The following is an 18,898-nucleotide window of genomic DNA, read 5'->3' as shown; positions in this document are numbered from 1 at the left end:
TGAAATGAAAGACTTTATTAAAGTGTCACTATTTATACATTAAAATATATCTTAGCTAAATAAAGTTAAAATTATTTACAATTTGATGTTTCTAGCAAAGTTCATATCACTTTGTAATTGATTAAAGTGTGGATTGTCAATCACACCGCACTTTAAATTTGTCCCTCAAATTAAAATAAAAATGATTACAAAGGCTGCTTACAGATTTTCTAATCTGGCTGCTCGAGGACACTTTAACAAAGATCTTAATAGGTCAAAAATAAAACGTCAGTAGCAAGGCAAAAAGAAAAGGAATTATTTGACTGCGTTAGCCCCTGCCAAATTTCCTTCTAAAAATACATCGGACGTCTCAGTTGTTTCGTATTAGATTCTCAAAATAATAAATATGTTTCATTTCCTCTCATTAGAATGTTTGTCAATTTTGCCGAAAAGCGCAAATAAATGTGTATGGGATCTTACAGAAGTGATTGCGATTTAATTTAAGAATCTGGCGGACCTATGCAAGCACTTTAAGGAACATCACTGAGAAACGAGCGACGACTTTGCATACGTCTCACAAAGGTCCACATCACGTTTTACCGCGATTTTTTTTTTCACATTTTGCTTTATTCGAGATCATTGCAGAACATCGAACGCTTAAAACTCGATTCTTATTTCACAGATAAATGCTCGGCTCAAAACGTTTTATCGCAGATTACGTTTCCCGAGGGAAATACTTGATCATTTTATATTTAACATCAACAAACATCCTCTTTCCGGAATTGACAAAGAAGTTGATTGTTTATTTTTGTACTGAAAACTGTCAAGATCGAAGGAAAATTTTTACGGATATGAATAAAAAATAGATGTAGCGGGTAGATGCAAAGTCTTGAAGAAAGACGAGAATAATGCTTATGTGGCACAAGCTACAATTCAAAGAGGGCCTCAATGGGGTTGTGGTTGTTGTTTTTCTCCGTTATGGTTAACAGAGTTATTAGTAATTAGTTTCCGTTGTTTTAAAAAGTAAAAAAAAAAATTAATTTCCACTGGTATAAAACATATTTATAGTCTTCGGGTCTTAGGTCCATCGAGATCGAATTAAAGATATAGACAAACAGACAGAGCGAGAGTCATAGTTGTGAAAAAGGGTCTGAGGGGGGTGGGGGGGTGGGTGGTCCAAATGTTACTGTTAACCCCATTCAGACCCTCGTGAAAACGTCTGTCGACTCGTGCCATGACACATTCGGCAAACACTTTCAACACTTCCGGTTTACTAGGGACCAAAATACATAAAAGGCAAGACAAAATATGTCTTGACAAGAGACATGGAGACCTTCATTTTGGAAGGAGTCTACAGTATCGAGTCGAACGTATGACCTCCCATCCCCCGGTCGGATGCTCTACCTAGCTTTTGTTGCACATTTCGATCATTCTTATTAGTCAGTTATTTATATCATCTTATACAATCGTTGGCCCTTGACTCGGAGCAAATAAGCATTTATTATACTTAAATCGTAACCCGAAGAACGTGTGAAATTGCACTAAAGCACTTAAGAAATGTTTAACATCTTTTCTTCCTTGTAAAGAATTTTTTAAGTAAATTAAACTGATGGCTGGTCTCGTTCTTTTTTTACCTTTTTTCGATTCTTTGTCTCTGTAGTGTAGATCTTTAAAAAGATAAACTTTACTTTTCTGGAGCTGCTCCAGAAGGCAAATACACATACACAGCAAAAACCGAGGATTCAACTTGGTGATTTGACCGCAAAATAACTGCAAAAAGAACACTAGATTGCGTTACCCTCCCTGGAGTGTTACATGACGTGCGATATGAACAAGTTAATTTGTAATTTTAATTTTTAAAAATTCCCTGAATAGGCTTTGCCACGCTTCGTCACTTCGCTCGATTGAGATGAGAATCGACAAGGAAAGCGAAAAAAGAAGGCTTGTCGCTCCATAAAAGTGATAAACAAGAGTAAGTAAATCACAGCTTTTGTACTTAACTTCGGTGGTTGAATATTCCTTACTCTCAGAATATTAACATTAATCTTCTCGTCATGTACACACGATTGTCTGGTAGACGAGTAAGTTACAAACTTATCATCCCTGACCGTTTCGCTAATGGGCTGCTGTATTCCTCGCTTTTTTAAAAAATTCAATTATTGTGCACTGTCTCTGCATGTGAACTGGCAAACGGTGCTGCGGCATTATCGACAAAATTTAAAAATGTTATTTAAATTAAAATGTTACGTGACTAAGTCTCTGTTCGCGATCGAACCAGCGCCGGCATAGGTTTATGCAAACTTTCACTTACAATTAACACATTTCCATGCTAATTTACGCTAATGGTATACTGTAAAGATGTAAGCTCTCCAGGTTATTACTTTTTCTTCCGAATTTGATCATTGCACTTTTCCGGGATTATGATCCACTGTCGGGACGCCATCTTGAAAATAATAAATACTGTGCAAATTGTCATAAGAGGGTCTCATAAATTACGGCGCATAACGGACTTCAGTCTGGGCTTAGACTCGGGGACGACTTACTGTTACTGTAAAGAGATAGGACTTTCTGTAGCTGCCTTCACATGTATTTTTATTTTTATACCAATACAAGTAAAACCTCCAGTATTCGCAATTATGCGCGTGACATTGTGTTGCGTGTGGAGTTGCGTGACAGTGTCACAGCCCTTAGAGCGGAACCTTTAAAGACCAATATCGTTCAAAAATGTTTTCACTGAAATAAATATTTTGCACCTTTTAAGAGTTATAACTCAAAACAAATTTGTCCAATCTTAAATTTGGAGAGGGGGTAGATCGAAAAATCGAATTCCAATTGATTTCTTAGAATTGTCCCAGTTATGGCAAAAAAGCCAGGGCATATTTCGTGCATTCTTGTTATGTCTTCAATATGTTACTCGCAGCTCGTGGCACTAAAAATGATTAAAATTTGCCAAAAAAGTTTAGTTTTGAAAGCTCAGTTGGCCAGTCAAATGTGTTTTTAAAATGTTCTTCAAGTTGTACTTCAGTTACTTACTCGCACAAACTCACAATTATATTTGTCAACATTCGCGTCACTGTCAGGAGGGGACAATGTTAGTTCAAGTTTTTTTTTTGTTAATTTTTATTTCAGGTTTGTCGAAATAGTACCACATTCTTGGGAAAATCATGCAGGGCATGCGCAGCTCAGAGAGCAGAAATCCTAGAGATGGAGCAAGCTGGCTGTCAATCATGTTCCTTTGGTGGATGAATGATGTGTTAAAACTGGGAAATAAGCGACCGCTGACCGATGATGATTTGTTTCCTCTTCTTGACGATTACAAAGCGGAAGTGCTTGTAAAGAAAGTTGAGAAATGTTGGTTAGACGAAATAAAAAAGAGTCGACTGAAAAACAAGAAACCACGGCTGTGGAAAGCACTGTTCAGATTTATTCCATGGAAATCAGGTCTTACGATGGTAATTTTAAGAACATGCTGGGTTTTATGCTTTGCCTTCCAGCCTTTGTGTCTTTGGCTTGTCTTGAGGACGTTAAATGATGGGCCAAATATGGACGTGAAGTTTGCCATAATCGGCGTGGTACTTCTGGGAACGACAAGCATAATTAAAGTTATCTCGACGCATCACTATGACTACCTTACTGAGCTGTGGGCATTGAAGCTGAAAGTGGCCTTAATAGGACTCGTTTACAAGAAGGTAAACTTGTAAAGTAGAAGAGGGTACGTCTGGGGTCTTAAAATTCTTAACCCATTTCAACGCTTTATTCGCTCTATGAGCCTAAACCAGTGAGTTTCACCTCATAGCCAAACTTACCTTGCGTAATAAAGCGAACGTATACCTCTTCTTTTTTTATGCTCCTTTCTCAGTCACCCAATGTTTTTGTAGAAAACTTTTGAGAACCACACTGAGAAACGAACTTGTCAGTGAAAATGGTCCGGGCTTGAGCGCCAGTCCCTCAATAGGGTATGGTTATCAGGCCTTTTTGTCTTGAACGGGGTATATATTTCACCCCTTTTTGTTCTAAAAGGGGTATCTTTGCATGGACCAATGTCAAACAGAATAGGCTTACAAATGCCTGCAGAGGTGTAACAAGCCGAATTTTCACAAATTCTTCCGTATTGCTGACTTACGTTGATTTCCGCATTGATACTTGGCTTAATTCACGATCACAACAAAGCCAGTGAGGTGCTTGTCGATGTCTTAGACGGGGTATTAAAAATTGGCATTCTGTCTTTAACAGGGTAGGAAAATCAGAGGTTTGTGTCTTAAACAGGGCCAGGGTTTAGGAGTCCGGGGCGCACCTCCCTACCCAAAACTATGTCGAGTACCCCCCCCCCCCCCGGGGGGGGGGCGCCAGCTGGGGTCTTGGGAACACAATTTTCTCCTATAATGCCTTTCCCTACTCAGAAGGATAAATGGGTAAATCGGGAACTATAAGGGCAACAGGAAAAGCGTTTGGGGTAAGAGAAGTTGGGTGTCGAGGGAGGGGTTTAACCTGCGCTGCGCTAGCGTGCTCTCCAGCGGGAGAAGCAATGCTCCTGAACCAAGTTCAAAATTTAATGAACGTTAATTCAGGATTCAACGTGTTGGAGGTTTTAATTTCTCTTGTACAAAAGTGTTTTTCACTGTAAATGTTTAGTGGTTTAACCCTTGTGGTCGACAAATAATCTGAAGGACACAAAATAAACAGAAAGCCACATTGACAAGTTACAAAACTGAATTATATTCACGGTAATCCTGGATACGTTTTATTGCACTTTGAACAACCGGTCCCGGGTGTCTTAGATGAGTTCCCATCCTACTTAACAACAACGGCCGCTTCTCTAACCATTTGTAGAAAAGTTCAGCTGTATTCTTTTCTGCATTCAGGTTCTCTCGCTAAATCGTTTCAGCCTGGAAGCCACCTTGTCTGGAAATACCATTAACCTGGTCTCGAATGACGCACAGAAAATCGAGCGGTCCTTGAACCAACTAGGTATGGTGTTAGCCGCGCCACTGGAGCTCACAATCAGCTTGGTGATCCTGTGGTACTTGATTGGCTGGGAGGCTCTGGTTGGTGCTGCCATTTTTTTCGTATTAGTCGCCTTTCAAATGTTAATGGCAAGAAAAGCTGCTAAGCTTAGAGAGAAAGCGGCCGCATTCACGGATGAACGGCTTGTGGTGATGAATGAAATCATCTCCGGAATACGAGCGGTAAAGATGTATGCTTGGGAGTGGAATTTCAGAGATGTTGTTTACGACCTTCGCAGGTACCAATGAAAAAATTAGTGTTCCTGCTTATGTAGTTAGCTAGGGCAACGTTCTTAAGGGAATTGGTCATCAGCATTTTTTCCAACTTTTCTGTATACTGCCTTGGAAAGAAAGCCGATAATTGGCAACAAATATGTGTTTCACGTCGTATTTCAATGAATAATATTCGATGAAAGAAAAAGCTCTCCCGATAGCTATTACTCTCCAAACATGACAAAAAGTCAAAGAATGCAAGGAAGCGACTGCCAAGTTCATTATTGCTTGAAGGCTCGTTGCGTTTTTCACTGTGTCAATCTTTAATTCAACAGAGTCGTTAGATTTTTTAGTTTAACATAAAATACAGTAAAAACCCGCGTGTAAGAACCTAGTGATTTAAGAACCTCCTAGCAGAAATTTGCTTTTCTAATACCCCAAAATATAAGAACCTGTTTAGCCAAACAAATTCCAACAGGTTCTTATATGTGGTGTTTAACTATTTAATTTTTTTTTTTTTTTTTACCAAAAACCAATGTTACAGTAATGTATCATTGATCAATTAATGTTGTTGGACTTTTGGCAACATGGGTACATTAATAAATATTTATAATGAAGAACAGACCAGATTTTATACTATTTTCTGATAATCAACAACAATGTCTACTCTGTAGAAATTAAGAACCTAATTAAGAACCTACTTAGCCTAAACTGTCAATAAGTACCCCATAATACAAGAACCTGTTTTGCCAAACTCTGAAAAAATTAGGTTCTTACACGCGGGTTTTTACTGTAGTAAGGTCAGGTTAAATAGGGCAACCGTTTTCCAATGGCAAACGGTTTTGGTTGATTTAGACGAAGTGTCCCAGCAGAGCACTTTTCCAACCGCTTTCATTTGAAATGGGTGATAACCGTTCCGTCGTGTTCCATTGAGATAAACAATTTTCATTTTGTTAGATTGGGTCCGTTTTTTACGTACGTTAGTCAATGTTTAAACTGAAAATATTTGAATAAGTGTTTTATTTGGGTGTTTGAATCAAATCAACCATTTGAACCCAGTTTGATGCTGAATTAAGAAGTTGATCTGTCAAACTGACACGAAAATACTCAATCAACCTAAAACTTGTTATTCCAATAAAACACGACCTTTTAGCTACAAACCGCAGCCAACGTTTTGTTATCTGTACTTTTTTTGCAGGAAGGAGATGGCAAAAATTCGGTTAAAAGGTCTCATCGTTTCCCTGCTTACCGTTCTTTACTACACTATGCTTCCTATTGCCGCCCTTATTTCAGTAGCAACACTGGCTTTGACAGGAACTCACTTATCGTCTTTCACAATATTCACGCTTCTTCTCGGCTTAGTGACGATCAGGTTTACATTTTGTAACAGCTTGAGTCTCTCCGTGTACATTGTCGCAGATGCTAAAGTAGCACTCGATAGAATACAAGTCTTTCTTAACGACAAGGAATCGGAGGTTGGAAGAGCCAAAAAGAACCAAACAGAAGGTCTGCTTTCAACAAAGCCGTTAAGTATTGACGATGATCTTGCATTAAAATTTGAAGGTTCTATGGAACGAGAAGAGGCCACGAGGTTGATAAATTGCAGCGAACAAAGCAATTCTGCAGATCAAAGTTCTCAAAAATTTGCCTGTAGCTCAATGCCCAGAAGGGCCGAGAATGTGGATCACGGGACGACCGAATTGATTGCCAGTCATGAAACAAAGAGCTCAAGCATCATAGAGCCGTTTCTCTCAATTTCGGAGGCGTCATGTTCTTGGATTCAAGATTCTTCCGTCGATATGTTGACGATAAGTAACGTAGCTTTCAATGTATGTGATGGTAAGATGTTGGCAATAACTGGTCCGGTGGGGAGTGGAAAATCCTCACTACTAACAGCTATTCTTGGTGAATTACCTCTACTTCAAGGGAGAATATCATATCATGGCAAAGTGGCCTATGTTCCGCAAATACCCTGGGTATTTTCGGGGACTGTCAGGGAGAATATTTTGTTTGGCTTGCGATTTGACGAGGAGAGATTCCAGCATGTTGTAGACATATGTGGTTTGACCAAAGACTTTGCCATTTTCACCAATGGTGACCTAACTGAAATTGGGCAGCGTGGAGTGACCCTCAGTGGAGGTCAAAAAGCACGTGTGGGTTTAGCTCGTGCAGTGTATTCAGATGCTGATATTTACCTTCTAGATGATCCACTGAGTGCAGTCGATACCAAAGTAGGAAGAAATATATTTGATGCCTGTTTAGTGGGCCATTTATCAGGTCGTATTCGTTTGTTGGTCACACACCAGCTACAGTATTTGAAAGATGTGGATCGGATTGCAGTGATGGAAAACGGTTCAATCATTCACCAGGGAGGATATACTGAGCTCACAGATCAGGGAGTATTTTCCGATATTTTAAAAATATCGGATCTCTTTGAAGATGAGCCTACACGCACAAGAAGTGTAAGTCTCTACGAGTTCGGTGAGAGAGGGACCATCATGCGCAAGCCGCGATCAGCTACCTCGGTTTTCCACGAGAAGAGACATGACATGGAACGACATAAACTGTTGGAAGATGATGTTATGTTCCCTGTAAGCGTTGGATTTGTGGATGATGGAAGTGTTTCGCGTATTGCTCGCTCTCTGTCCCGGGTAAGCTCGTTTGAAGTGCCTGAGTCTGATCATCCACCAGCTCTTGATTTGAAGGAAGAGGAGGAGAGTAAAACGGAGGGCACTGTGACCTGGCGACTTTACTGGAAATATTTTCAGGAAGGATTACCTACTCCCTTGATAATGCTCCTGGCAGTTCTCTTAATACTGGCGCAAGGTAACACATTAAATAATGGCGAGCAGTACTGTTGTTAAGCAGTACCGTTTTTGCGAAAATCTGGACAGTCAAACCATATGCATATCATAATCAAATGACAACACTGCGTTTTTAGTAGAAAGGCACGAAATGCAATTTGGCTGATGGGTTAAGTAAGGAAAAGGTATGTCGTTTTGAGATGTATAAGAACTTATTACTAGCTGTATATTAGAATATTACCAAAAATGCTATCTCATTTTACGTCGTCAGTCTTGCTACAATGCTACTATCCAAAAAAAAACTCGGTATCGGGATAATATATTTCCTTTTTAAATCTCTTTCGGTAAAACTATTGTTCAGATTAACCTTTAAAATAGAAAATGCAACACATGCCTATCACATTCTGATTTAGATTAGATGAGGAACCGACTAACAATATGAACATTTTTTTCTAGTTTGCCTCATAGCTCCAAATTGGTGGCTGTCCAGAATGGCAGAGATGTCACATGACCAGCAAAAAGCTTCGGACACCCAAGTCATTCACGCCTGTCTTGTGGCGGTGTCCATTGTTGTCATGGCAGTATCTTGTTTCTTCTTTTACTACCTCCTTCTTAAAGCGGCAGAAAACCTTCACAACAAAATGACTGTGTCTACGATCAAAGCCCCTGTGTTGTTTTTTGACACAAACCCAGCCGGGCGTATTCTAAATCGGTTCTCCAAAGATGTTGGCTGTATGGACGACGTGTTACCACCGCTGTTTCTACAGGCACTTGTAATGTGTCTGTTCCAGCTCTGTACTATGTTGGTTCCTGCTGCAACAAACTACTGGCTTTTCTTGGCTCTTCTTCCAATTATTGGGATATTGGTGTACTATGCTCGTTATTACCTGAAGTCTTCCAGAGAGCTGAAGAGAATCGAGGCCATCAAATGCAGCCCTGTGTACTCACACATCACGGAAACAGCAAATGGACTTGAAATAGTCCATATTTCAGATATGAGCAGGACGTTTCTTGATAGGCTTCAAAGGTTAGTAGGAGATGAAATAGGTTAGAGAATGAAGAAGCTCCCAACTACCCACAATTAATACAGTTGAATCATTGCAAGGGTGTCTCGGCTGATTATCAAACGTTCTCTTTCCTCATTTCTATATTTTATTGCCAAATGTCACAAAACATTCAAGTCAATTGGATAAAAAGATTCTACAGAGCAAAAGAAAGCAAGGATTTTGGGGACGAAGTGTAGGATTATAAGTTTGGAGGTGGTTTGTAGTTCATCAAATTTAGTTGTGCGACAGGATCACAAGAAACCAAATTGCCATTCTGGTGAAATTTCGAATCTTTTTAATTCATGTCGTTTCTTTTTAGTTATCTTTTTCATTTTACCACTTTTTGTACGAACCGTTTTCTTCTTTCTATTACGAGATAATAAACCCAGTTTACAGCAAACTACAGGCCATAATTATAGAAATACGATATATCAGCCGTGACACTGTCCTTTAACTTAAGCAGTTGTTTTCAGTCAATGCAATTTTATTGCATTTGTGGCGAGAAAAAATGCTGTATATGATTCATGTACCTACTCTCATAAACGAAATGCACTTAGAGCACCAGGATGAATATATTAAGTATATTGCTGAAGGAAAAGGAAGATCAAATTGAAATTAACTGATAGGGTTTTAATACAAAATAGCAGAATTTGGAAAGTGGTCCGACTTCGTCCATTTGAAATCAAACCTTTTGCATGCGTTTCTCTTGATTATGATAATGTCCCTATAACAGCTTCATAGCAGTAGCATAGAAGTTTTAACAAATAAGCCATTTTTGGTTCAAATGGAAGTGAAAATGTCTTTTGGCTTTTGACATTTCGAAGTCATGTTCATGACAGTACTCCTTTTTAGGTACCAGGACGAGAACACACAAGCTTTCTTTATGGTTGTGTCGTGTAATCGCTGGCTGGGGATTCGTATGGATCTTCTTTGTAGCGTGTTCGTTACGATTGTCGCAGTGGCTGCCATTTTGATAAAGGAGAATCCTGGTAAGAATTATCAAGCTAAGTGGTCTCTGACGCTGGGGTAAACAAACGATGCAGGCGACAATGCTCACAAATCCTGTTCATTGTGTTGCTTAGGGCCTGTTTACAAGCAGGCGGGTAACCCTAGCACATAGGGTTACCCTAGCACCTAGGGTTACCCTAGCGCTCCCACATTTCTTCTTTTTTTCATCGACGTGTTTACAAGGCGCTAGGGTTACCCTAGCAGCTAGGGTAACCCTAGCTGAGTGCTAGGGTTACCCTAGCTGCTAGGGTAACCCTAGCGCCTTGTAAACGCTCTGCTAGGGATTACTCGCCTACCCGAGACAACTTTATTTTGGCTCCAAAAGGCTAAATATGTTTAAAAATACCGACAAGAACAGCGAATTGTGACCAAGAAACATCGTTTTCATTCACAATTTGTCGTATTTTTGCACTGGAACGGAATTATTTTCGAATAACAGTTTCTAACGACAAAATTTTACAAGGTTAACTGAAGCGTAACCGGTGTAAGTTGACCCGGGTAAGTAGGGTTACCCTACCTGCCAATTTTGCTTGTAAACCCGGGCTATCTTCTCACCCTCTTGCTAGGGTAACCCTAGCACCTAGGGTTACCCTACCTGCTTGTAAACAGGCCCTTAGTCGTAACTCGTTTGCGGCCTCAGCTCCCCGACTATAAGCAGTTGGTATATCAACTATGAATGTATTTTAGGGTGGAACGGGGAGGAAGGAAGTAGTCAGCTTAAAATAGCAGAATTTCATTTTCTCTAACCAATGCAAGCAACCTTTAAACAGTCTGTGTTTAGGCAAACCAAACCGGTAAAGCGTGTTTCTTCATCTGATCACCCCCCCCCCCCCCCCCTGTTCCCACTGTAACCCTTCTTGGTCTTCAGCATTTTTATTTTTTTTATTTTTTTTTTTATTAGATTTCCCAACATTACAAAAAATATTTACAACAAAAAAGATAAAATATATAATAATAATAAAAAAAAAGTGGGAGGATAACAGCAGGGGGAAACTGAATTCCCATGTAAAAGCTGTTATCCTAGATAAAGCTAAAAATTTACAAATAAATTTACTAATGAATAAAATTTAAAAAAAAAAATTACGCTAATAACAATTTATCATACTAAGATAAGTTATATGTTCATATTGCTAAAACATTAAATGGCTTAACAGCTTCATTTGCAGTCGACCCTGCCTAAGTGACTTATATAATAAAATACTGCAATATCACAGCGACAAACCGATGAGTGGTGCCGGATCTATTGAAGACCTGGATCAGTAACTAAGTTAAAACGGAAAATATAGACGGCAAACTGATCCTGACGGCTAAAGCGGTCAAAAATAAACAAAGTGGATAAAAAGAAAAAAACTAGAATATGTAGAAAAAACTTTGCCCTATATTTCGGTTTGCAAAACAAATCTTCCACAGGGGCTGGGCGGAGAAACAAAATGATGAGAAAAATAAAAGGATCGTTACAAATAGAAAAATTTAAAATAAAATACTAAACAATGATTGGTTCTAACAAGTGTCAATGACGTGTTTCGTCACGTCTGTTAATTCCCAGAGGATGTAAAGTTTTTGCCTTGTTAATTAAATGGGCTTCACGAGCCTTCCTGACTGAGTCTCGTTTGCTGCGTATAAGTTCAAGCGGGATGAGGTGAACGTCGTTTATGGAATGGCCGGGTTGGTTGAAATGAATAGATACTGGTGTAGGGTCATCAAGTTTATGGTGGTTGAGAATGGATCTGCGGTGTTGTCCGAAGCGTTCGTTAAGTTGACGTTTGGTCTCCCCAATGTATTGATGGTGGCATTTTTTGCAATCGATTAGATAGATAAGGTTTTTAGAGCGGCAAGAAATGTTGTCAGTTATTTTGCGTGTCTCGTTGGTGTTGAAGAAAGTGTAGTTAGTTTGGCCTTCTTGAAGAAATGAACAAGTGAGACATCGTGGGTGGTTGCATTTATGAACTCCAGCGCCTTGTTGTTTGGAGAACTTCTTATGTGTAAGCTCGGAATGTACAAGGAGATCACGCAGACTTGCGTTACGTCTGTAGGCGATAACTGGTGGATGAGGAAAAGCTTCTTTGCAGTTGGCGGAGGACTGGAGAATATTTAAGTGTTTCTTGATAACAGAAGATATTTTGGGTAGGGCAGGATTGAATGATATGACAAAAGGTGTACGGTCTGTCTTTGTGGTTTGCTGTCCTTGGGGCTGGAGCGTTGCGTGACGTGGGATGGCGCGAACGCGATTTGCATCTCTCTGTAGGGAAGTGCGGCTGTATCCACGTTTGATCAGGTGTTTGATGAGTTCTCCACTACGTTTGTCAAAGAAAGCATCGGTAGAGCAAATGCGGCGAATACGGAGGAACAGGCTGAACGGTATGGCTTCCTTCGTGTGGTTTGGGTGGCATGAGGTTCTGAGAAGGTATTGATGTTTGTCGGTGGGCTTGGTATGTAGATCTGTTTGAATGTGGTTGTTGCTAAGGTGGACTTGAACATCCAGGAAAGGGAGTGCCTGATGTGAGGAAATCGAATATTCATGGGTGAATTTGATGCTCGGGTGAATGGAGTTTAAGTAACTTATGAAGTTCTTGAGGAGTTCTTCTCCGTGTGTCCATATCATGAAAACGTCATCAATAAACCTCCACCATACGAGCGGTTTGTTTACGGTGTTATCAATGGCGTTTTGTTCCAATTTACCCATGAATAAGTTCGCGTATGAAGGTGCCATGCGGGTTCCCATGGCTGTTCCGTGTATTTGTAAATAATGTTGATTGTTAAAAGAAAAATTGTTCATATTGAGAATCATTCTAATCAGATCACAGATACGTTCAGTAGGAAGTGATTTGTTTTGGCGAGTGTCAAGAAAATGGCGACAAGCGTTGATACCTTCATTGTGCGGAATATTAGTATATAATGAAGAAACATCTAGTGTGACGAGGAGGGCGTTGTCCGGTAAAGGGCCAAGGTTCTGTAGTTGTAGAAGAAAGTGTGTAGTATCTTTGATGTGGGAAGGAAGGGCTTGTACAAGAGGCTTGAGATGGTAGTCGACAAACTCCGAAATCCGTTCTGTAGGGTGGCCATTGCTAGAAATGATGGGTCGGCCAGGGTTGCCTTGCTTGTGAATTTTGGGTAGTATGTAGAAGCGGCCTGCTTTGGGGTCAGAGTTGGACGAAAGGTATTTCAATGTCTCAGAGTCAATAAGGTTGTCATTGTGTAAACGGGTAGTGTATTCTACGACGAGGCCTTGTATTTTTTTCGTAAGATTCGAAGATTGTTTCTCGTAATACTTGATATCATTAAGCTGTCTGTTACATTCATTGACATACCAGGCGTGGTCCATTACAACAGTTCCAGAGCCCTTATCGGCTGGTTTGATGACGATGTCTGAGCGTTTTCTGAGATCTGTTAAAGCCTTGCGTTCCTTTTTAGAAAGATTGTTGTTGACGGCGGTTGGTTTAGAAGTCATGATGCTAGCTTCGATTGCATTTATGAAAGTATCTAGGGCTGCGTCTCTTCCGTTAGGAGGAGTCCATGAGCCTTTACACCTGAAACGTGTCTGTGGTTCATCATCAGGTGGATTAGTTGAATCTGTGAGATCTTTTTGTTGAAAAAATTCGCTAAGTCGTAATCTTCTAGCAAACTCGTTTATGTCAGCCTGTAATTCTGACCAATTGATTCGTTTGGGGATGGGGACGAAGGACAGTCCTCGTGATAATAACTTGGTCTCAGAATTGGAAAGCTGTGCAGACGAAAGGTTGATAACTGTTTCTGTTTCTACCAATGGTTGAGATGTGTTGTTTTGGGAGTGGGTTCTGCGATTTTTCTTATTTCGTCTGATGGATGTAGACGTTCCAGGGGCGGTGTTGGTAGTGTTTCTGTTAGGAAGATCAGGAGTAGCCGTAGTAGCATTTTGTTCGGTGGTGATGTTATTAGCAATACGATCTCCATTATCGACGGATGATGGGTTGTTTATATCCGGTTGATTAGTTGTATCTTGCCCAGTGTCGGCTGGAAGCATGCGTTTAAGTTTATTAGTGCGGGTTAAAATTAGATTGTTTCGTTCTGGCCTAAGTGACTTACCTCTTCTTTTGGCTCATTCTTTTTTGAAAGATTCCAGATTTTTCCGATAAAGTCAATTTATCAATTTAAGAAACTTCAGGATGATAACTAAAACATAAAAAATCCTTCTACCGAAGGCCTACCGTATATGACCACTTTGGCCTGAAAATAGGAGCCGTAATTACATACTTCTCTTTAGTTTTAGCCGGCCTCGCTCTGACGTACGCACTACAAACGCTGGACCAAACGCAGTATGGTGTACGAATGGCGACAGAGGTAGAAAACTTGATGACGTCAGTAGAACGTGTAATGACGTATACTGGAATAGATTCAGAACCCGGCTACAGCACTGAAACCTGTCCTCCAGAGTCCTGGCCTACTGAAGGAAACTTAACCATACAGGATCTTTCTTTGGTTTACTTTGACGGTGGACCTCGCATCTTGAAGGACATCAACGTTTGTGTTTCGAGTAAAGAGAAGGTTGGAATTGTGGGTCGCACTGGCGCAGGCAAGTCATCTCTGGTATCTGCGCTGTTTCGTATGCCAGATCCCTCAGGAAAGGTGAGTAAAACGTTGTTGCATTGGATTGAAGCTACCGTAAAAGTGTTTTGGTATTTATTGTAAAATATCTTCAGAGGAACGTACAAGTAGCCTACATTAGAAGCCATTATGTTATAACCGCTTACGTCGTCACGTTTTCGTACATGAATATCTTGCCTACCTCAAAATGACTCATTGGAATTTGTCGTTCCCGTTATGATTTATGACGTCAGTTTTAAGTTACGGCTCGGTAAAAACGGAAGAGAGAAATAAGCAATCAAAGAAACGAACGAGCGAACGAACGAACGAACGAACGAACGAATAAACTGCATAGCAAATACTGGGCCAGAATCATTAAGGTGTTGACTATATTTTTCCACCTTTAAATCTTTCCAAATATAATTACTTGGAATACCGTATTTATTCGATTAAGCGCCCAACCTCGAATAAGCGCCCACCTCGAATAAGCGCCCACCCTGTAGGTAGGAAAAGTTAATAAGCGCCCAGCCTCGAATAAGCGCCCACCCCCACCCCCTAACAAAATTGACCTGGACGAGAGGAGTAAAATGAGACGGGTGAAATTGACTTAGAACTAACGAGAGACTACCCCGAAGACCAAGCTTTCTCAATAATTTACAGAAACTTTAAACCATATGTCTTTCCTTTTAGGTGTTGATAGATGGTCTTGATATCGCATCCATCAATCTCCAAGAAGCCCGCAGGTCCATGGCCGTTATAACTCAGGATCCGGTGCTATTTGGAGGTACCTTGAAAAGGAATATGGACCCCTTTTCGAAATATAACGATCAAGATCTCTGGACAGCTCTGGAGGAGGTGCAGTTGAAGACCCTTGTAGAAGATCTGCCAGGACAGCTCGAATTCAAACTGAGAGAGTCTGGAACAAATTTGAGCGTTGGCGAGAGACAGTTGGTGTGTTTGGCTCGTGCTCTGGTCCAGAAGAGCAAGATCATCATCATGGATGAGGCCACTGCTAATGTGGATTTCCAAACAGATCGTTTGATCCAGGAAGTCGTTCGTTATAAATTTACAGATTCCACAGTGCTGACCATTGCTCATCGACTGAACACCATCATGGATTATGATAAGGTGCTGGTTTTTGATGGCGGACGTGTGGCGGAGTTTGATAAACCTGAGGTGTTGATAAGAAAAGGTGGAATGTTTGCTGAAATGGTGAGAAGCCAGAGCCAAAATGAAAAGCATTAAAAATGACATAGTGATCCAATTCGAACATATCCGTTGAACCTGGTCGTATATTAATCATAAGATTGTTGTTATCTTTTAATTGAATTGTAAATCAGTTTAAGTTATGCAATGACCGCTTAAGGGGGTCTACTATTTCAAGCATTTCTGCATTTCTGTAGACTCCTGGTCACTTTTGATTTTTTATAAAAAATACTTATAAATTATTTATGTAAGTGATGGAAGTAATAAAGTTGAAGTTGAAGTTTAAACTGTTAAAAAACACAAAAGTGTATCATATAGACTCTTGGTTTTAGGCCGTCGTAACTTGATTAAAAATATAACACAAACAGCGGTGATAAACATTATGAAAAATAGCATTCTTATCAACATGACGTTTCGTATGCTAAGCTACATACATTTTCAAAAGTATGACCGTTAAAATTTTGGCAACTATTTATATATTGTTACGAAATGGGTCTGGAACTTAGACTGTAGTACAACGACGTCCAATGAAGAGTAGTGGAAGAGAAAGCTAAGAGAAAGCCAAGAGAAAGTTTTTTTGGGAGGTCAAGAAATACTCTAGGGCTTTTCGCGATTCTCGTGCCGGGAACCCGGGGGGGGGGGGGGTACCCAAAAAGGTTTTGTACGGGGAGGCACCGCCCCGAGCACTTACCCCTTACCCTTTTATATACCATTTTGCCAGAAATTGTACCCCTTTCGTATACCTTTTTATGGAAAAAAGGTACCCCTTTTATATACCTGAAAGTCATGGTATAGACTTAAAACATGACGTTTTCTTGTCATTTTCAAGTAGCGCTTAAAAATTGAAATAATACAGCCATAAATTGCAGGTAAGCTGGAAAACCTGGAATTGGGAATCCGGAATTCCGGCGGAATTTTTTTAAGAGTCTGTTTTATTCAATTAAGGGTTTTTTTTTCTGTTTTTATACTCCGAATATTTCCGAAGACACTCCGAAAAGTTTCCGAAGAGTTCCGAAGTTAAACCGAAAAGTATCTTATTTCTTTTTTTTTATTTTAAGTGTTTTCCGGCACCGAAGATACTCCGAAGATTTTACGAATATTTCCGAAGACACTACGAATATTTCCCGAAAATTTCCAAAGACACTCCGAAATTTTTCCGAACAGTTCCCAAGATAAACCGAAAAGTATCTTATTTCTTTTTTTTTATTTTAAGTGATTTCTGGCACCGAAGATACTCCGAATATTTTACGAATATTTCCGAAGACACTACGATGATATTTCGAAAATTTCCGACGATTTTCCGAAGATTATCATTATACAATTTTCGGACCAAAAAAATTGTGATAAGAAAACTGGAGATTCCTTCTGCTTAAACTTTCATGGCTTAAACTTTCGTGGCATGGGGAAAGTAAAGACTACTGTTTTTGGAAAGAGAAAAATGTCGTTTTGGGCATGAAAAGAGGCCAGCTACGATTTTCAGCACAGGCACCCCAGGCGTTGCAATTGCCGGATGCGATCAAACGTGGCCGATTGCTTAACTCTGGTTCAGCCGTTTGAGACAATGTATGAGAAACCTTTGAAAATTTCTCTAAATACTACATTTGTAAAGGAACTGAAATAAAAATGGCTTACCTCTTGTCTTTCTTGCATTATTTTGACCTCGCTGTGTTCCCAGGGTGGATTAAAGCCATTTAAGCGAATTTCAAACCGTCGAAAGTGAAAATCGCTTAGATGGCTTAAAACCCACCCTAGCTAGGGACATTAAACTGATAAGCATAACTCAGTGGCTGACTTGCAAACTCACAGGTAGCAACGTTAAATCGATCCTCGGTGCGCATAACCTGTGTACAGCCGTCCTTGTACACAGGCTACGGTGCGCACTCGCAAGAAGACTACGAGAAGCCCGTTATTTTTCTCAGGGCCAGTCGGGTGCGCCAGATTTTCGCCCGCACTCGCGAGCTCGCTGCTGATGGTAAACGAGCCGGACTTCGGATCTAACAGCCCTGGTTCGGGCCCTGGCCGGGGTCACTGTGTTGTGTTGTTAGGGAAGACACTTTACTCTCGTAATGCCTCTCTCCACCCAGGTGTATAAATGGGTACCGACGAAATAATGCTGGGGAGGTGGGGGTATCCTGCGATGGACTAGCATCCACCATCGACGGGGTGTAGAAATATTCCTAACCGCTTAATGCTATCAAAACCGGGATAAGCTCCGGAAGTATAAGCCACTTGGCCCGAGGTTTCCTTTTCTCTTTCCCTTTCGCGAGCTTGCTACTGGACTGGCTGGCCAAGAGAAAGATGATGAACTACTGGTTGTCTATCTCGGAAAGTTTACAGCCGGAAAGTAAATAAAGACACGGGGGTATTCTAAAAACTAAATTAGACTACTCGCTCTCGGCTTCTACTACTTTGTCAACTATCAGTCGACAGAAACCTGGAGATCCCAGTCTAACTTAGTCGGGGGAATAAGTGACGGTTTTAGCAAATCTTCGTTGAAGCACTCGAAGAATTTCCAAACTTTTTCGTCCAATCAAAAACTAGCGCGAGCACTCACGAGTACGCCGAAAGCAATCGGGCGTACAAACCGCGGGCTCAGTTACTTCTCGGAGAAGTGATGTCGCCATCAAATGGCAGTTGTTTCCCCGACTGAACTGTTAAAACGTCGATCGGATTTACAATGTAGCTCAAGTCTTGACCATGGAATTAAATATTAATAACCACTTTTTATTAGTTGTAGTTGTCTTTGCTAGAAGGTACCTTTGAATAATATATATTCAACGGGTCATTTTCAATGTAACAGAACGACTTCAAATGAGTCGCATAATTATAAACTCTGAATAGAAGAGCGCTAAGCTGCTCATTTGAGATGCAGGGCTTTCGATATAAACTTAGATTCAGGCACCTGAGGACTAAAAATAAATTATGATGTACAAAAAATAAACTACGTGGTCGGATGCCAGCTTGCGCTTGATTTGAGCTTTAACTTCAAGAAGTTACTTATATGCAATTGGTTTAGCTGCACAATGCAGGCAGTGTTTTCTTTTGAGTCTGTGTACCAGCTAGCAAAAGCTTAAAATGT

General features: G+C 40.3%; 2 protein-coding genes across 2 annotated transcripts; one reads left to right on the top strand and one right to left on the bottom strand.

Annotated features, from left to right (window-relative positions):
* Positions 1-1,861: 1,861 nt before the first annotated feature.
* LOC144652491 (ATP-binding cassette sub-family C member 4-like) lies at positions 1,862-16,092 on the top strand. The gene is made up of 8 exons (XM_078512505.1): positions 1,862-1,951; positions 3,109-3,668; positions 4,842-5,221; positions 6,394-8,021; positions 8,456-9,026; positions 9,898-10,034; positions 14,294-14,655; positions 15,304-16,092. The coding sequence occupies exons 2-8, from the start codon at positions 3,144-3,146 to the stop codon at positions 15,856-15,858; spliced, it is 4,158 nt and encodes a 1,385-aa protein (XP_078368631.1). The 5' UTR covers positions 1,862-1,951; positions 3,109-3,143; the 3' UTR covers positions 15,859-16,092.
* LOC144647927 (uncharacterized) lies at positions 11,564-14,053 on the bottom strand. The gene has a single exon (XM_078507600.1). It carries the CDS (start codon positions 14,051-14,053, stop codon positions 11,564-11,566), a length of 2,490 nt encoding a protein of 829 aa, XP_078363726.1.
* Positions 16,093-18,898: the final 2,806 nt, after the last annotated feature.

The sequence above is a fragment of the Oculina patagonica genome, chromosome 4, assembly GCF_052425735.1.
Source record: "Oculina patagonica isolate OP01 chromosome 4, crgOcupat, whole genome shotgun sequence".
Taxonomy (NCBI): domain Eukaryota; kingdom Metazoa; phylum Cnidaria; class Anthozoa; order Scleractinia; family Oculinidae; genus Oculina; species Oculina patagonica.
Note: the sequence above shows the minus strand (reverse complement) of the source record. Positions and strands in the feature narration are given on the sequence as shown.